This window comes from Ochotona curzoniae, unplaced genomic scaffold (genome assembly GCF_017591425.1).
Source record: "Ochotona curzoniae isolate NIBS_2020 unplaced genomic scaffold, NIBS_Ocur_1.0 scaffold_2476, whole genome shotgun sequence".
Lineage (NCBI taxonomy): Eukaryota > Metazoa > Chordata > Mammalia > Lagomorpha > Ochotonidae > Ochotona > Ochotona curzoniae.
Genome location: NW_024467095.1, coordinates 4714511 through 4732375, shown reverse-complemented (window position 1 = coordinate 4732375; position 17865 = coordinate 4714511). Strand labels below are relative to the sequence as shown.

Sequence of the window (17865 nt, the reverse complement as noted above, 5' to 3'; positions counted from 1 at the left end):
TGGCAGTCAAATACATGAACAAATCAATGGTTTTTATTTTTCAAGGTGTACATATTGCAACACAGTGGAAGAGAGGGAAAACCTATCTTCTGCTTAATATGTGGCCAAGATTTACTGCTTGTTTCTTGTCATCATTGTATGTAAATACCTGTCTTTTACAAGTCATCTCTTGATGGAGCCCTGTAGCCCACTGCTTGTTTCCACTCATTCTGCTTCTACAGATAATGGCCTTGTTCCCTTTTCTTGTGATAGGTTATTTTTTGCCATTGCCCAGAGGTACCCAGATTCTCCAAAGCAGCACATTGAGTTCCAGCTCTACACAGCTTTATTCACAAATCAAAAAAGAATGAAACGTTTTCAGATAGCTAAACATGTAAATGCATCCTTTCTTTTCATTCACATTCACGTCTATCCTTCTGGATTCCATCTGGAACCCAGACCAAAAGTGCTGAGAGACCACAAAAAAGGCTGCCTTCCCCGAGGGCAGACGGAGGGGTGTCTAACTTGCTGGAAGTGAAAAAGCATTAGTCATTTCACTGCCTCATTTCCCTGCATGTTCCAGTCCAAGTTTCTTCTGTATTTCTAACTGAGAATGAACTTCAGAAAGTCTGATCTGGCTAATTTGAACACTATCCGGATTAAAAAGGAGACAGAATCATGCTAGCTCAGCGATTTAAAGGAGATATTGTAAGACTGATATGTTAATAAATTTTATCAAGGAGAGTTAATTCAGTTATTTATAATTTGTATCAATTTTTTTTTACTATGCTGAGGAGGAACACAGTTTTAATAGTACTATGCTGCTAGGGTTTGGTGTTATAGTTACATGCAATGATTTATGGATGAGGGTACTAAATACAGTCCTGATTAATCATAAATTCAAATTTCTGACCTGATTCTATGTTGTATCTTGGAGAATAAACTAAAAACAAAATCTGAAACTCCTGGTAAGAGGTAGTTTTGATGATTCAGAGTCCATTGGAACCCAGTTGTCGGTCTCCTGATTTTACCAATACTTGTTTTTATCTGGGATGAAATGCTGAAAAGGCACAGTAGAAAGAGAAGGTTACCATTCAGACGTGGTCGTGTGCTGCTGGCACAGCACGTGAAGACCCTACAATCTAAAACCACCTTGGCTGGAGAACAGGGACTGTCATAAGTGAGATAGGAGTGTATTCATTCAGGTTCCAACTTCTGAGGTAACAAATCTGATTTTAATTCTTACCTAGTCTGTAAAGAGGGCGCAGGGCTTTGTCAGCACCTCATTGTTGATGTTATATATATATATATTTTTTTTTTTTGCAAAATATCTTCTCTATTCTATTTTTTTCCACAGTGGTGATGTTGTAGCCTTGACAAAGTTTTGGGATTATTACTGCCTGACAATCTTGTATCAGAACCCTTTTTAAAAAATATATAACCTCTCAGCTTTATGTATTTTAGTTTAGGGTTGAAACGAATGGTTCCATTTTACCTTTTATATCTCACCCTTGTCTTCGCCTTTTTCTAAATCATTGCTGACCAGTCACGTAGCTGGCTAGGTTCCATTCCTCATTGCCAGGACAATATTGTACTGATTCTTGGTCTCCTTTTCTTTCACAGTGGGTTTGGAGGAGATGACAGAGAGCAAAGAGTCTGAGTAAAAACTTCGTTTAGGCACATATTTAAGCAACAAAAACAGTTTAAGAAGACAGAGTCTTTAGACAAACTTTATCTGAAATCTAATGTTTAAATTGACCTGATCTGTTATGCAGGTGAGAGCCATCATTTCAAAATGCCAGTCCAGAATTGTCATGTTGGTCATTGTTCTTCTGCAGAATTCTGACAAGCAAAACCATAAAACTTAAAACCAACAAGAGTACAACAAATCAAGGTGGTTTTTTTTTTTAAGATTTATTTCTTTTTTATTGGAAAGTCATTGCAGAGAAAAAGACAGAGAGAAGGATCCTTCATCTACTGGTTCACTCCCCAAGTGGCTGACCTGATCAGGAGCCAGCAGCCTCTTCCAGGTCATCCACACAGGTACCAGGTACCAAGGCTTTGGGCCATCCTCAGCTGCTTTCCCAGGCCACAAGCAGGGAGCTGGACAGGAAGTGGATCATTTGGGACATAAACTGGCACTCACATGAGATCGCAGCTCATGCAAGGCGAGGACTTTAGCCAATAGGATCAACAAATCAAATTTTAGCTTAAAAATAATGAACAGAGTTACAATCTAATAGAAGACATATGATAGTTGGATGATCACATAAGTACATCAAAAATATATTTACCATATCACAATCTCAAATTTGGAAGACTCAAAGTTAGTAAGCCAAATAGAGTCAGAATTAGAGGTGTTTTTTTTGTTTTTTGTTTTTTGTTTTTTGGGTTTTTTTTTTTTGCTATAGTTTCCAATCATTTTAAATTTTTGAGATAACATTTTTATGTTACATTATGGTCAAAGGCTTGCCGCTCCATTAAATAAAGTTTCCAACAACAGCAGAAATGAACAAATTTTTTAAAAAGCAACAACCGATGTAGCTAAGAAGGAGCATACGCAATGGCCATAGTAGCAACTAAATGAAAAGACGTCAACATGAGCAGTTTACATGAGATGGGAGGACAATCACAGATCATGACAATTGGAGCAGTAGGTGCCTTCTAACGATTCTCCCCATCAAAGGTTCAAAACGAAGCGTGACAAACTGCATCATCAGCATAAATGACAGGCACGGGCTTTGTTTTGTATAAGTAATAATCTTATTTACTCCCTGAGAAGCTGGGAATCCTTGACATCAGATATTTGCTGTATGTTTTTCGACATGCCAATGTTTTCAATCATATGCCTATTATGAGGAGAACAGATCCTGAATGAATTTCTATAAATAACCACAGTGGCATCAATACCAAAATTACTCATAACTGGTTGTTTAATTTTGGAACAATGTAGCGAACAGATAGATGTTTTTATCACTCCTTACAAAACATTTCTACAAGTACTGCAAACCCTAGAAATCTCAGGAGCATGTAGATGACAAAGTGAAAGTTAATAGAGCACAACATACTTGATTAGTTAAACCATTGGAACTCATGAAATTAAATTTTGTCTTATTTGGTCTATATTAACAGCTTCCTGAACATTAATTTTTGAGTTCTCAAATATCTTAGTTAGTCCATTGATCTTTTGTCAGAAACATGTATGTAGAACATTCTTGGATTGCTTTTCTAGAAGAGAAACAGACGTTTGGATGACTAAAGACTTAAATCATCACATTTAAAATTTGGCTGACAATTCAGCAATTAAAAAGAAGATTTAGTCATTTTCATTAAGCACAGCAAAATATTACAGACTATTTTAACCCTTTCAGGCCTCTGAGCTTGTGATGGGAGGGTATGTTACATAGGCCCCCCGGTTCTTTTTATTTTCAAAATAAATCATGACTGATGTCATTAAATCAGGGACATCAGGCTGTTAATGTTCTATAGCCTTTAGACCTTATATAAATAACATTTTCAATATAAAAATAACCTCAAGCCAAGTGGTCCTAATTGGCTATTATCTCTTCAAGAGGAGAGATATATCCTTTGAGGCCTTCCTGGGGCCATGGAAATCTCAGGGTCAAAAGATTAATTAAACTTGTTCTAAGAAGGCTTGTCAAAGATATCAAAAGCTCTAAAAACATTTGTGTCATTTAAATGTATCCAATTTACATAGATTACTTGTAAAATCTACGATATCAGACAAGCATAGTCATCATTGAATAGCTGAATTCTTATACTGTACACATGGAATCCATTTATTTGTTCTTAAATTTATAATCTTAAGCATCTAATGTACACATATGTAAAGCTACCTTGTCTAGGACACCCAGGCACAAACACATTCACAGATTTAAAGATATTTTTATGTTATCAACAAATGAAGAGCAGCTTGTTTATGATAGTTTATGTAAGCTATGTAAACTAAAAGGTATTAATGATAATTTAATAAACTTTATGTGAGTGCTCACTTATCTGTAACTTAATTAAAACAGAGTTTTTCAGGGATTTGTTTTACCAAGTACATGCAACGCTCAACATGTACACACAAATGAGACATTTAGAACACGTGCCATGAGACAGGAAAATGAAGAGGTTTCTTACAGCTTGCTGTATTGTTCTTGTGACTCCTGTTCTCTTTCCTCAGTCGTGCCAGGAGCTCCCGTGGGGAATCACAGTTGGCTTCAAGAGATGGAGAAAACCCCTGGGACTTCTCATGTTTTAGACTGCAATGCACATAGAAGCCATGCAGTATTACCAAATTTCTTGGCTATGGACTTCTAGCAACAAGTTAGGCAATTGGCCCAAAATTCTTGCCAAGGGATTCTCAGGCGGTATTGAAATGGTACCTTCCATATTTAAAGACTTGAATAATAGCAGCAAAAATGGCAATAACAACAAAAAGCCCCAACGAACACAGGATGCAAATTCCACCTGCATGGGAGACCTGGAGGAGACTCCTGGCTTCTGGCTTCAGATCAGTGCAGCACCAGTCATTGTGGTCACTTGGGGAGTGAATCATTGGACAGAAAATCTTCCTCTCTGTCTCTCCTCCTCTCTGTACATCTGACTTTGCAATAAAAATAAATAAATCTTTAAAAAAATCACATTGAGAGGTTCATCAATCAAATTAAGGAATATTACCTAGCCTTGAAGGTAATACATAACCAAAATACTGAAATGCTTCTCCTATGGCTTAGAGCTCTGGAGAGCAGGAAACGTACATGAATGTTGTTTCTTTGAGCACCCATCCATACAATGTTATGCTAATACATAGATTAGGCCAATTGCCAATTTTGTGGGACAAATTCCACTTGGCTTGGGTATATGAGCTTTCTGGTGTGTATTTGAATTCAGTTAGCTAGTATTTTGTTGAGGATTTTTGCACCAGACATATTGATCTATATTTCTCTGTGTTGTATTGTTTAAGGTTAGGCTGACCTCATAGAAAGAGTTTGCGAGGAGTTCCTTCATTTTAATTGTTTTCAAAAGAGTTTGAGAAAAGTTATAACTTGGTCTTTAAAAGTTTGATAGCATTTAGTAGTGTAGGGGCTGGTGTGATGGCTCGGTTGGCTAATCCTTCACCTGCAAGTGCCAGTTTATGTCCCAGCTGCTCCAATTTCCATCCAAATCACTGCTTATGGCTTGAAAAAGCAGTGGAGCATGGCCCAAAGCCTTGGGACCCTGCATCCACATGAGAGACCCAGAAGAAGCTCTTGGAGCCTGCATTTGGATTGGATCAGTTCTAGTTGTCACAGCCATTTAGGGAGTGAACCAGCATATAGAAGATCTTTCTGTAACTCTGCCTTTCCAATATAAATAAATAAAAACCTTTAAAAAAAGAGAGAATGAATTGGCCTGTGGAAGCAAGCTCTGTACCTCTCAATAAATAATTTAAAGCTCTGTATGTGTACATATAAACACATATTTGAATTCGGCAGTGTAGAGATCTATTCCTGGGCTTTATATTTTGGGGGAAGGAGGTATCTTTATTACTGACTCAGTCCCTACCTTAATTATTGGTATATTTAGGTTTTCTATATGTCATCATGACTCAGTTTTGGTACCTTATATGTGTCCCAACATCTATCTATTTCTTTTGTATTTTTCTGTTTGTTGCAGCACAGCTGTTTGAAGTAATTTCTGGTGATTCTTAATATATTTGTGGTGTCCGTTCTATCTCCTTTTTCATGTCTGATTTTATCTATCTGAGACTTCTCTCTTTTTTGTTTAACGGTTATTTGGGCTAATGGTATATCAATGTCGTTTGCCAAAAAAAAAAAAAAAAAAAAATCCAGCTCATCAATTCACTATTATTTTGTGTCAGGGATTTTAGGGGAGGGGCGTGATCAAGTTTATTTATTTCCTCTCTAATTTCATTTATGTTTCTTCACACTAACTTTGATTTTGATTCACTGCTGCTTTTCCAGTTGTTGAGATCCATTGGTAGAGCATTTATGTGATGCTCTTCTGATTTTTTACAGCACTAATTGCTATGAACTTCCTTCAGCACTGCCTTTGATGTATGCCAGAAGCTTTCATACATTGTGCTGTAATCTTCATTCATTTCCAGCAATTTTTAATTTCCTGTTTGAGTTCTTCTATAACCCATTTTTCATTCAGTAGTGTAGTATGTTGTTCAGTCTGCATATGTTTGCATACTACCTAGAGTTCCTTAAGTTGTTTATTTCCAGCTTCATTCCATTCTCATCAGAAAAGGTATAAAGCATAGTTTAAATGTTTCTGAATGTGCTGAGATTTGCTCTACGGCCTAGCATACAAATTCTATGCATGAATGAAAAGAATATGTATTCTGCAACTGAAGGATGAAGTGCTTTGTAGGTATCCTTTAGGTCTGTTTGTTCTTAGTGCAGATTAGCTCTGTTGTTTCTTTGTTGCTTTTCTGTCTAGTTCTTCTGTCCATTGATAAAAGTAGGGTGTTGAAGTCCTCCATTATTATTGGAGTTTATGTCTCCCCTTAGGTCCACTGGCACTTGTTTTCAATAGCCAGATGTTGCTCTCCATTATTCATAAAGATTATCTGGTACAAACCATCTTGCTTTTCACATTTGGACTATGGGTGAAGTTAATTACTTCAATGACTAATTCCTATCATTTTATTTCAGGATTGTGGTTTGCTGATTCATCCAGAGGAAACCTGTGGGTTACAGCCCATTTCTTCTGACTACATTGAAGCCATTTCACAGCCTGAACTAAAGAGTTGTCCATCTGGGGACACAAAAGGTGAGTATCACATTTGATATCATCTCTCCAAAGAATTATTTCATATGTGTAAATACTCAAACGTGCTCATGCCCTTATGTAAAAGGAGAGTGACATTCTTTTCATTAATATAAACATCAACATAAAATTAGCGTCTATGTCTGGTTTTGACTTTTGAAATAATTTGACGAGTCAAAATCTTCCTTTTCCCTTTTGTCTGATGGACCCATATTGATTTACAAATCGCAGCTCAAAAGGCACATGTGCCTGATAGAGTCCTTGAGCCACCAGCCACCTTCCCTACCTCTCACAGCACTCTGCGCTCCTCTGCTACAGCTTTTGCTACACGTTTTTAAGTGATTAAATATATTATGAGTTACTTACCATAAGGACAATGAACAGAGTGACTTGATCACATTACATCAATCCTCTTGATACCAAAGTCTCCACCTCCAGGTTGAAAATAGATATCTGTCTACCAATGAATTGCAAGTCAGCGAAGCAGAGTGATCACGGATAGCCTCCACAGGTTGAACATCAATAGAGTCAGAAAAATTGTAACATCAAATTCAAATTACAGTGCTGAATCCTTATGAAACCTGAGCAGACCTGAAACAAAAACACTGGTGCCAAGCCTGCCATTCTTTGCTGCTTTGTTTTACCCACAGTCTTGTTTCAGTGGAGATAATAGAGTCAAACCAAAACAGGGGCTGAACATGCCTCCAGAGGGACCAGTGGGGGCAGGGAGCATGAAGCTTCCTGGTTGAGTTCTGTCCCTGCTGACCCCAGACCTCCCTTCATCTCAAAAGCTTGAGAAAACACTCAGGAGCTTTTCTACCCTTGCCATGAACTTCACACCCCAGCTTGAATGGGAAATGAGTTTCCCAAATGGGCAGGACAAATTGCAATTTTGCATGCACAGTTAACAAACACGGACACATCTCTGTGCTTGAGCATATGGTCCAGATAATAAATTGCAGTCTGTACACGGGGGACAGATACCGTAATGGTGTCAGCTGGTGTAATTGGTGATCCTCTGTTACAGACACATGCACACACTCCTCTTCCCTACAGAGGAGACACCTTCATGTCCAGTTACATTTATTATTTTTTAAATCAGATGACAATTTATGAGACTTGTGAAACAGCTTGATCCTATTGCTCCCACTGCATCAATCAGAAGTTCTTCAACCCAAAGTTCAGGCTACATTACTGGAATCCCTTAACAAGTGGCACATAATTCCATGTATGAAATTTGTGATTATTTTATCCAACTGTTTTGAAAATGTCTGTATGCCAGAGCCTTGCCTGTGAGGCTTCAATGGAACAGGAAAGCTTTTTGGTACTTGGGGCACTAGGCCAATGTGGAGGAGTCCCCCAAAGCAAGTCCTAAATCTAGAGGCTGATGCTCCAAAGCCTGCATCAGCTGGCCTCCTCCTAGAAGTCCCATGTGCCTTTGGCTTACTGATGGGGGCTGATCAGAACTCCAGTGTTTTGCTGTTCCCGACACCTTTGACCCTCTTCCTGTCTCCACCTGAACTCAGCTGACACTGTGCCTTCCGCTCCAGGAAGCCTTTCTCTTCCACCAACTTGCCTCTTGAGCTTTACCATGTTCTGGGAGCACCCTGGGCTCATCTCCTACGAGAGCCGTCAACACAGTGTGTGTAACTGCTTACATTCCTTTCTCCATGGCCAGGGGTTTCACAGGTGGAATTGTGAGCAACGGAAACGGGGAGGAGTAGCACAGGGCACTTTCCAGGAGTGAATTCAGCACAGATGAACATCTATGGCCATTTATTTTTATCTAGTCTCCTGATGAGTACAATACACAGAGAAGTATCTGCAGTGTTGCTGTGTGTGTGGTAATATGTCCAGGAGGATAAGCAGTGCATTTTTACTGATAACTTCCCTCAATTCCGTGTTTATCACAACTGAAACTCACTTCCCTTTCCAACGTCTAACACATGAGTAAAAAATAGTTGCTGAACTAAAACCAAGAATGAAATTGTCCTCCCTCAGAAGCCTGCGAGCAGCCAAAACAGTGCTCAGGACCAGCTGTTGCCATTGAGAGATCCTACTGGCCCAAAGACTCAATGCTAATGAGAGAGGCGAGGACAGCACTTTGCAAGAATATATTGTTTGCTGCCAGAAATAATTTCCTTTCTGAGTAGCAAGGCACCTTCCTGTTGAAAGGAGAAATCGTCATGGTGACAACCTTGGGAGGAACTTTATTCGAGAGTTTGAGATTAGCTTGTGTGGTCAAACACAGATCAACTCCCAAGTTTAATTTCCATAGCACATTACAATTCATAACGCGGATCTACTTTTTTTTCATCTTGCTAATATAATGGTATCAGAATGTGCTTTTCAACAATATCAGCTAACATAATTTTCAAAATGACTCTAGTTGTGTTTTAATTCTTTATCTATAGAGAATAATTTAACTATAAGAAGGCAAATTAAAGATTTGATTTGTTGCTTAAAAAAGAAATCCTAATGTTTTTAATTTAAACAAAGAACAAACATATGGTTATCACAGAATAAGAGTTACTTTTAAGGAAAATAGCTCAGCTTACACTTTATGACATGTAAATATAAGATTCCATCATGTTTTCTTTTGAATAAGGAAATGACATTTCAAACTCTGATATGAATAATATTAAAAATGCATATTTCTTCTTCAATAAAATCATTTATTTTGCAACATAGAGCCATGGATTAGGACACATATTTACATGGTTTTAAATTCCAAATGGAGTCAGTGAGGTAGTGTATTGGGCTAATTCTCCACCTGCGGTGCCAGCACACTATATGGGCACCAGCTTGTGTCCTAGCTGTTCCACATCCCATCCAGCTCCCTGCTTATGGCCTGGGAAGGCAACATAGAATGCCTCAAGTCCTTGGGTTCCTGCACCCATGTGGAAGACTCGGAAGAAGCTCCTGGCTCCTGGCTCTGGATCAGCTCTGGCCATTGCAGCCATCTGGGGAGTGACCCAGAATTGTGGAAGATCTCACTCCATATCTATGCTTCTCTCTGCAAATCTACCTTTCACAAGAAAATAATCTTTTTAAAAGAAATTCCGTTCAATGCTAAATCATAGTATTAAACATTGTTTTGCCATTATATTCTCTAATGATTTACTTATATAGCTGAAATCTATCTTCCATTAATATACAGTTGTAATTATAAACCAAGTTAACCCACAAGAAAGGTGCAGTCTTCTGTTATCCCCTAAAGCTTACAGGATACTTGATTTCAGGTTTGATACAATGTTTAAATATAGCAAATATGTAGCATGTGATCTATGCCTTTTTTGTGACAATTTTAGTTAAGAGGTAACATCACTTAAAATGTCAAGAATCCTAGTTTTAGAGATGTTATCTGATGCCTATTTCAAGTAGTATTACTAGTGGGCAATAAATGAAGGTCATTAGCTGATATCAAAGAAGCGTGAGTTCACGCAGGTGTAGGAGTAGGAGTCACTGGGACCAGGCTTTCAGAGACACGTGGGATGCTAGGCCACAATCAATGCTACCCCTGTTTGGATCTTTGTGCTAACAGCTGACAACTTATTTTTTTATCTTCTGCAGCAGGTGTCAGAAAAAGCCCTCAGTTTATGCCCAATTAGCTGCTAGCCTGCTTAGAGGGTAGAGAGTGCTTGAGCTGGGGGTGGGATACCTCTAACAATAGCTCCTCAGCAGTCTTTGTTCTTCAAAGGATTGTTCCATAAAACTGCACAGAAACACACGCAGGCCTCCAAATCCGTCACTCCACTTAGTAAGCAAATGAACAGTTTTAGTTTTCATGTAGTCTGTCAATGCACAAGCTATATTGAATACATTCAATTTTTAAAAAGGCGAAGATATGGCAGTCAGCTTATAGATGCTCCTTTAAGCTCTACCAAAGAAGCTGAAGGATCATATTTCATTTTCAGCTGACATAATGGATCAGCAAACTGGAGGCTCTGGGACCTCATTTCTACCTTTATCAGGACCCCATGTCTGCCACTGAACTTTTCAGGCCTCAGTTGCCCTTATCTGCAAAGCAAGAGAAGTGACCACTCCAAGCCCGCGTCTAACTCCTTCCTGGTGTTCCTATACACTCGCTGATATCAGTGTCTCCAAGCAAAGAGTCAGCCTTTTCTCGGAGATTTTCTTGAGAGATTCTTCATCCGCAAAGAGTCAAGTTTAGTTGATGTCTACATCAAATATTGGAAGTCATCAAAGATGTGATGGAAATCAACTGTTGACTTAGAACTGTGGATACTGAGGAGGATATGTGATTTTAGAGCAAGCCATACTCTAAATGAGGGAAACATGGGCACTTCTGATCAGCCTCTCCATTGGCCATTCAGAAACCAGCACGTCTTCTACGATGTTCTTTGTATGTTTTTGAGGGGTGGTGGCAGTCTCAGCCCCTAGACTTTTCTTTTTCTTCTATAGAGGCAGGCTACTTGGATGTCAGTCAGTTCTCAGCCTTTCCTCCAAGGACCAGCATCTTTACTGTCCTGAAAGTACCAAGCTTTCCAAGTCTCCAGAGCTTACCTATTTATGAAATACCTATTCTCATTTTATGGACATCATGGAACCTTCCAGAAAACTCTGACATCCCTAGAGACAGTTTTTTTTTTTTTAAATTTCTGACTACTCTGACTACTGGGGAAATAAACTACATTCATTAATGCAAAGTGTCAGGCATCATGGCAGGTGCTACAATATTTTCCTTACGGAGAAGGAGATTTAATCATGAAAAGATTTAAGTAATTTGTTCAATTTAAACAGTAGATTGCAGCCTTAGATGCATATTGGAATCACCTGTGAAGGATTAAGCACTGTGGCTGCCTGAGCCCTACACCTGGAGATTTTGATGAAATACATCTGTGGTGCAAATTAGATATGGGGACTTTAAAAGGGCTTCCTAGGTGACTCTAATACGAGGTCTACAGGGCTAATTAGAGGCAGGACACAGGTAGGCCCCTCTCCAAAGCCCAGGGTTTCACTAACATAGATCTAGTTTGATTCAATTATAAATGACCCATCATTATGCTGTTGCTTTATATGAACAGAGTGTATCCTCTAACTGGATTATAGATCTGTGAAGATTCATATGATAGGAGTGTGGACCCTAAAGCAGACTGTTTAACTCAGCCTCTGGCTCTACCATCCCCTAGCCAGAGGGTCACGGACAAGTTACTTAATATTAAGGAGATGATAACAGAGATGTTAACAGTTTTACGTGAGGTGACAACGGGGATGTTAGCAGATTTAAGGAACTGAGACTGAATCTGAAAGACGCTGTGAAAGTGTTAGCTATCTTTAACAGGAATAAGATCTTTGAATGTCGACAGCACCTGACAGCTCAAGAGGGCAGATGTGTAAGTATTTGATGGAAATCCTCCAGCGTGAGCATGTAGCAGGAGGAAAGGAGCATCACGCATCACTCCTGAGACTGTGCGAAGTAGTGAGTAGACATGGACTGACAGTTTCCTGGAAGTATTACATTTCAAAAGCAAAGCAAAGATAAAACATTTTAAGAGGAACAAAAGCACTCTTACCAGTGTTCAATTATTCCGTGTGTCTGCTCCAGTTGACAGCGCATCCCTGCAGTCACTTCTTCTGCTACTATCCTTCCCTTCTCTGGCATGTACACTTCCCTCCTCTCTTTTTCCTTGTATTTCTTTTTTATCCCATCTGATTTTTAATATATCCATGCCTTTTCTTTCTGTGGTCAATGAGCAAGATCCATGAGCCGTATACTCTTTCCTATTTCATTGTTTCTAATTGTTTCCACAGAAACACATACACAATTCTTACCTGCCTGTGGTAATGTATGTAAAACTGACAGCTGATAGTGGAATTTCTTCCCACTAAAGTTTGTATCCCACCAACCAACTATATACGTATCACATCAGTGATGTAAGACCTTCAGGGAAGAGAAGAGAACTGACAGACATAGCACTGTGTCATCGAAGAAAGAAATACATTCTGCATGTATGTTTACATAATGTGCTGTGTTCATTCTCCGTTTCTGAAAAGGCGAACAGAGAAGAAGAATAAAATTACTTATTTTCCCAGTAAATAATTGATGCTGTTACTCTTACTAAAAGCAGAAGTGCTTCAGACACATGTTATTTTATGATTTCAAGGGGAAAATGGTAAATGCATAGAGACTGTTCACTTATAATCATCTACAAAAGCTTGTGATTAACTTTGTGTCTGATCTCTCCTGGTAACCAAAGGTAAATATGGTATTGCAATTGTGCTAGGTTCTTTAGATGCATTATCCCATTGTAGCCTCACACCAGTCCTACAAAGACATATACCTCATTTAATCAGTGATTAAATTGAGGCCACAAACAGGAGTATGTGAAGATTCAGACCCAAAAAGCCATCAATCAGCAATAATTAACCTTGAAAGTAATGCATGATCAAAATATTTAAATACTCCTCTTATATTGTAAGAAGAAAACAGAGAATATACTGCATCTATTACTGGCTTGGTAACCTAAGCAAATGTTAGGCTGATGAACAGATGAGGCAAGCTGCCAATTGGGGTTGGGAGAGTTCCCGATCTCCCTTGGTCTTATTGAAGTGCCTGTGGCACTCACTACTTGGAAACTGAATGAGTAGTATGTGGTCATTTAGGGCTTTTAAAAAAATGTTATTTATTTACAAGGAGAAACAGAGGCTTACTCCCAAAATGGTTGCAGTGTCCAAGGCTGGGCCAGTCCAAAGCCAGGAGCCTGGAACTTCATTCAGATATCCTACATGAGTACAGGGGCCATTTTCCACAACGTTTCCAGGTGCATTGTCAGGCAGCTGGACTGGAAGTATCGCATCTGATATGCAAATGGGTGCACACACAGGTTGCCAGCATTTCAATACCACCCTAATCACTTAAAATTTTTTTATTAGTATATTAATTTCTTGGAGCAGAGCTAAGACTCGATTTCTGTATGAACTGTGCTATTTCAGAACATTGCTATCTTTTGCTATTCTGTGTGGATGGCAAAGGGCAGTGTGTCTATGGCCCCACTGAATTTTTATGGTAGGAGTGGTCCTTTTACTGTGTCTGTAATGGTGTGCCACAGGCTGCATTCTCAAGTAGCAAACTGTAAATTTCATCAATGGAAACTGAATCAAGGAAGTTTTGCCATCTATTCCAGGCCAGTGGATTGTGCCGTGCCTTAGTTGTTCTGACAACAGGACCTGTGATTGGAGAGAAATCACTTGGCAGCCCCACAACTGCCGACATGGTATCCTCCTGAAGTCCCAGCTGCAGCAGTGCCTCCGAGGAAGGAAGGTGGGTTCTGGATGCAGCCAGGGGAAGCTTTTCACTGGTATCACCTGCAGCACTCAGTACCATACAGTTGAATCTTCTCACTCCTCAAGGGATAACTAACAATACAATATGTCTGTTTCAATCCTATGCAGATGTTATCATTGAAGACCCTTAATTCTTGCTCAAAATGCTCATTTCCCCTCACATAAATCTGTTTAACAGAGGGAGGATTTTAAAGTCTTGCCCCATACTGACCCAATTCCTTGTGTGTTCTCAGCACCGGTTGGCAGGGATCTACCACATCAGCTGACCATTGGCAGATCTGGGCAGCTGCCCTGGTTGACTACAGTTGCAGCAGGCACTGCTTAAAAGCAGACATCTGCAGCTCAGTGCAAGGAGTCAAATGGTTCTGCATGCAAGACTCACTGCTAGAACTCACCAAGAGCATGGCGTTATTTCTGCACACTAACCTTGCTGATCTTCTTTCACGTCCCTGGGCAGGTCTCCCATGGACCTCACTAGGCTGGTCTTTCCCTTAGCGAGGACTCTAAGCTGATTTCTTGGACATGCAGTGCCTCCTTGCTAAGCATGCTCTGTCTAGGTAGAGTCCGACAGAACTCTCGGATGTGTGAAATGGGCACATCAAGGTGCTTGGGTAACATCAGGTAAGTAACTTTTATCCAGATTTTCAAATAACTTTATTTTCGTATACAGTTAAGGCGGATTTCAAAAAATGGGTTTTTACAAAACTCTGTTAATGGAAAAGCACTGGATACTTGCGGAGTTTTCCGTAAGCACACAGTTTAGGGAAAGTCACAGAAAGTGAGGAAGGACATCTTCCCAGTGATGTCAACCTAAGTGTTTCCGTTTTCATGATTATGAATCTCTAAAGATAGGGAGATTACTTTTTAAAGAAAATGGAAGAAAATTATTTAGGAGCATGTTGTTAGTGTTATCAACTGAGCACTTTCTTATGCCTTAAACCATCAGATGTAAGCTTCTTGAGAGAAGGGTGTGTGTTTGATTCACTGCAATAATTTCATTGCTGTAACAACTTTTAATGCGTAATCGTAACTTGTATGTGTCAAGAAAACAAGTGAAAAATCCTTCTTATTCCCAATCACAGCTCTGTCAGTTTGAAATTGCATCTTGAAAGTCAGAATTGTAGAGAGAAGGAGAGAGATCTTCCATCTGTTGATTCACTCCCCAAGTGACTGTAATAGTTGGAGCCAGACTGGACTGAGGTCAGGAACCTGAAGCTTCTTCCTGGTCTTCCACACATTTCCAGGGACCAAGTACTTGAATCATCCTCCACTGCTTTTTTTAGACCATAAGCTTGAAGCTGGGTTGGAAGTGGATAAGCCAGGAATCAAGCCAGTGCCCATTTAGGGTATCAGCATTGCAGGTGGAAGATTAGCTTGCTACTTCACTTTGCCGGCCACTGAATCTTCATATTTTGCCATCAACATGGATGATCCAACTTCCATATCCCAGAAACAGCACCAGGGCAGATGCCCCTGCCACAACAGCCAGGCTTCTTTAAACCCAAAATGTCATCCTGACCTTGAAATTCAGGGTTCTCAGGACAATCCCAAGATAATGTCACAGTCTATTAACTTGAAAAGCATATGTTAATTTCAGTTCAACATTAAATTTCATGACTTTGGACATGACACATATTGTTTCTCAGGCTCATTTTGTTCATGTTTAAATCATGGGGCGAATAAGATCTAACCTCTGTTAAAATTAATTAGTAGGAAAAAATTAGTAGGAATCTCAGGGCTTTCTTTCCTGCATGTTAGCTTGAGCTGTGGTAATAGAATAAGGAACAGCTTAAATGACACACAAGGATTTTGCACGGTCCTGGAGGTCAGGGGTTTGAGATGAGGCTGACAATATTGGGAGGTTTTAGTGAGAGTTCTGTTTCTTCTGGCTTTTGTTGGCTTCCTTCTTGCTGTGCCTTCACATGGCGGTGCAGTTGGGAGGAGTGAGAGAGACAAATCCCATTACGGCTTTCCACCTTCATGGCTACCTCTGGATAGAATTACCTTCCCCAAAGGCTGCGCCTCCTGATGCCATCACATTGAGGATGACAGTTGTAATGTATGAATTTAGATGGGATGTAAACTTTCAGTCTGTAACACCATCTTTGCTAGTGTTAAGGCTGCATTTTTGGAGCTCTAAAACGCAGTGGTTGGAAAAGAACAAACTCCTAGCAGGCACCAGAAAAGTTAGGATGTTGCAAAGTCTGAAAATAAAAGGTCCATGTTCAGATTTGAAGACTCTGGCAGAGATCACTTTCCTGGCTGCTTCGTGGGCCTGGCTTCATCTCAGTGCTTGTTCTGGCTTGGTGGCCTCCCTCAGACCTGCCGGTTGAGAAACTCAAATTTCCAAGCTCGTTGCAGTGATCTGTGGAGTCTGACTTAACAGGATGCTAATTTATTTTGTATGTAACAGAGGATTATTTCCAATTTTAGCAGAAGAATACCACAACTACAATAGCAAGATCCTCTCACTGAAGTGAGGCTACTGTCGGGGGCAGGAAATGGAGACCAATGAAGCAATAACTGTCTCATGGACAAATTCCAACATGCAAGTTTGAGGGGGACAAAGCATCCCATTTTGACGTACCCATTTGAGTCCCCGCTGTTCCACTTTCAATCCAGCTCCCTACTAAGGTGCCTGGGAAAGAAGAGTAGGTATAGATTTTGATAGAAATCCATCAATGTATACATCCAAAGGCTGCCACACACGAGTACATAAGCAGAGAGGGAAGGGAGAGGAGTCAAGTGCAAGGCTGAACTCTCCCACCCTGTGTTTACCAGTTGTAAGAACTTCAGGAAAACAGAAGAGCTGTAATCCAAGCAAGGCCCTTCAAAGCAGGGGGCCCTACTGTCTAGATACCCCTGAAACCAACTAGTGATGAAACATGCTCAGTGATGTGTGAGATCTTTTTAAATACTTCTGAACTCTCATTTTTACAATATGCAAGCATCCTTTACTTCCTCTGTGTTTTAAAGCTTGCACAAGTCAGAAATGAATAGGAGGGAGAGGCCAAAAGATTGATTTTCTTCTACGCAGAATCACAGGACTTGGCGATACACAGTCAGGTGCATCACCCATATGTTACCCGATACAAAGACAATTGTGAAGACATCCATAATGACAGCCATGACACAACACTTAGGTTAAGTAACCCTACTTACAAATAGGGTTACAAAGGAAAAATTTCCCCACACTTTGAGTTCTTACTTTCCATAAGAATAACAAAAACATATGGAGTGATCCTGTCACTTCTCTTTTATTACTCGGACACATAAGTTCCAACCCAACTTAGAATTTCCTGTAACTGCCACTTTGTCCCAAAGTAAGTATTAGAGCATCACAACTGCAAAAACAGAAAATCCAGCAAATAAAAGACATCTGATTTCTAATGCATTATGCACAGATTTTGCTTCTCCTCTTGCCATCACACCAATATTTAAGAGAATAAATGTTACTGGAGCAACATTATGTTGCCTTCACTTCATGTTGGTGTAAGGACAGAAGACAGTCTTAGAAAATGGAGAGCCCTTGGGAGGAAGGTGAGCTGTGATGCTGATCCCCTGGATGAAGTGGTGTATTTCTTCCATCATGCCCACCATCCTGCTCCAGATCAGATGTCTGATCACTGTTGCTGTGAATAAATAGTTCAGTTATTCCCAGTAGGTTACCGCAGCACAGAATCCAGCTAATCACCTAACAAAGTTAAAACCTGAATACTTTCTTTTTAACTTTTACTCATTTAAAATTTGTTAAGACTATGTTCCAGAGACCAGATATTTAACCCAAATGGTTAA

The 17865-nt window shown here is 39.7% G+C and overlaps 1 protein-coding gene across 1 annotated transcript in view; it reads left to right on the top strand.

Moving 5' to 3' along the window:
• The window catches only part of CPED1 (cadherin like and PC-esterase domain containing 1), a 211846-nt gene that overhangs the window by 167965 nt on the left and 26016 nt on the right, over window positions 1–17865 (top strand). The window contains exons 16-17 of the mRNA XM_041002454.1: window positions 6648–6765; window positions 13911–14047. Coding sequence (XP_040858388.1) covers window positions 6648–6765; window positions 13911–14047 — 255 coding nt within the window. The remainder of the gene's footprint in view (window positions 1–6647; window positions 6766–13910; window positions 14048–17865) is intronic.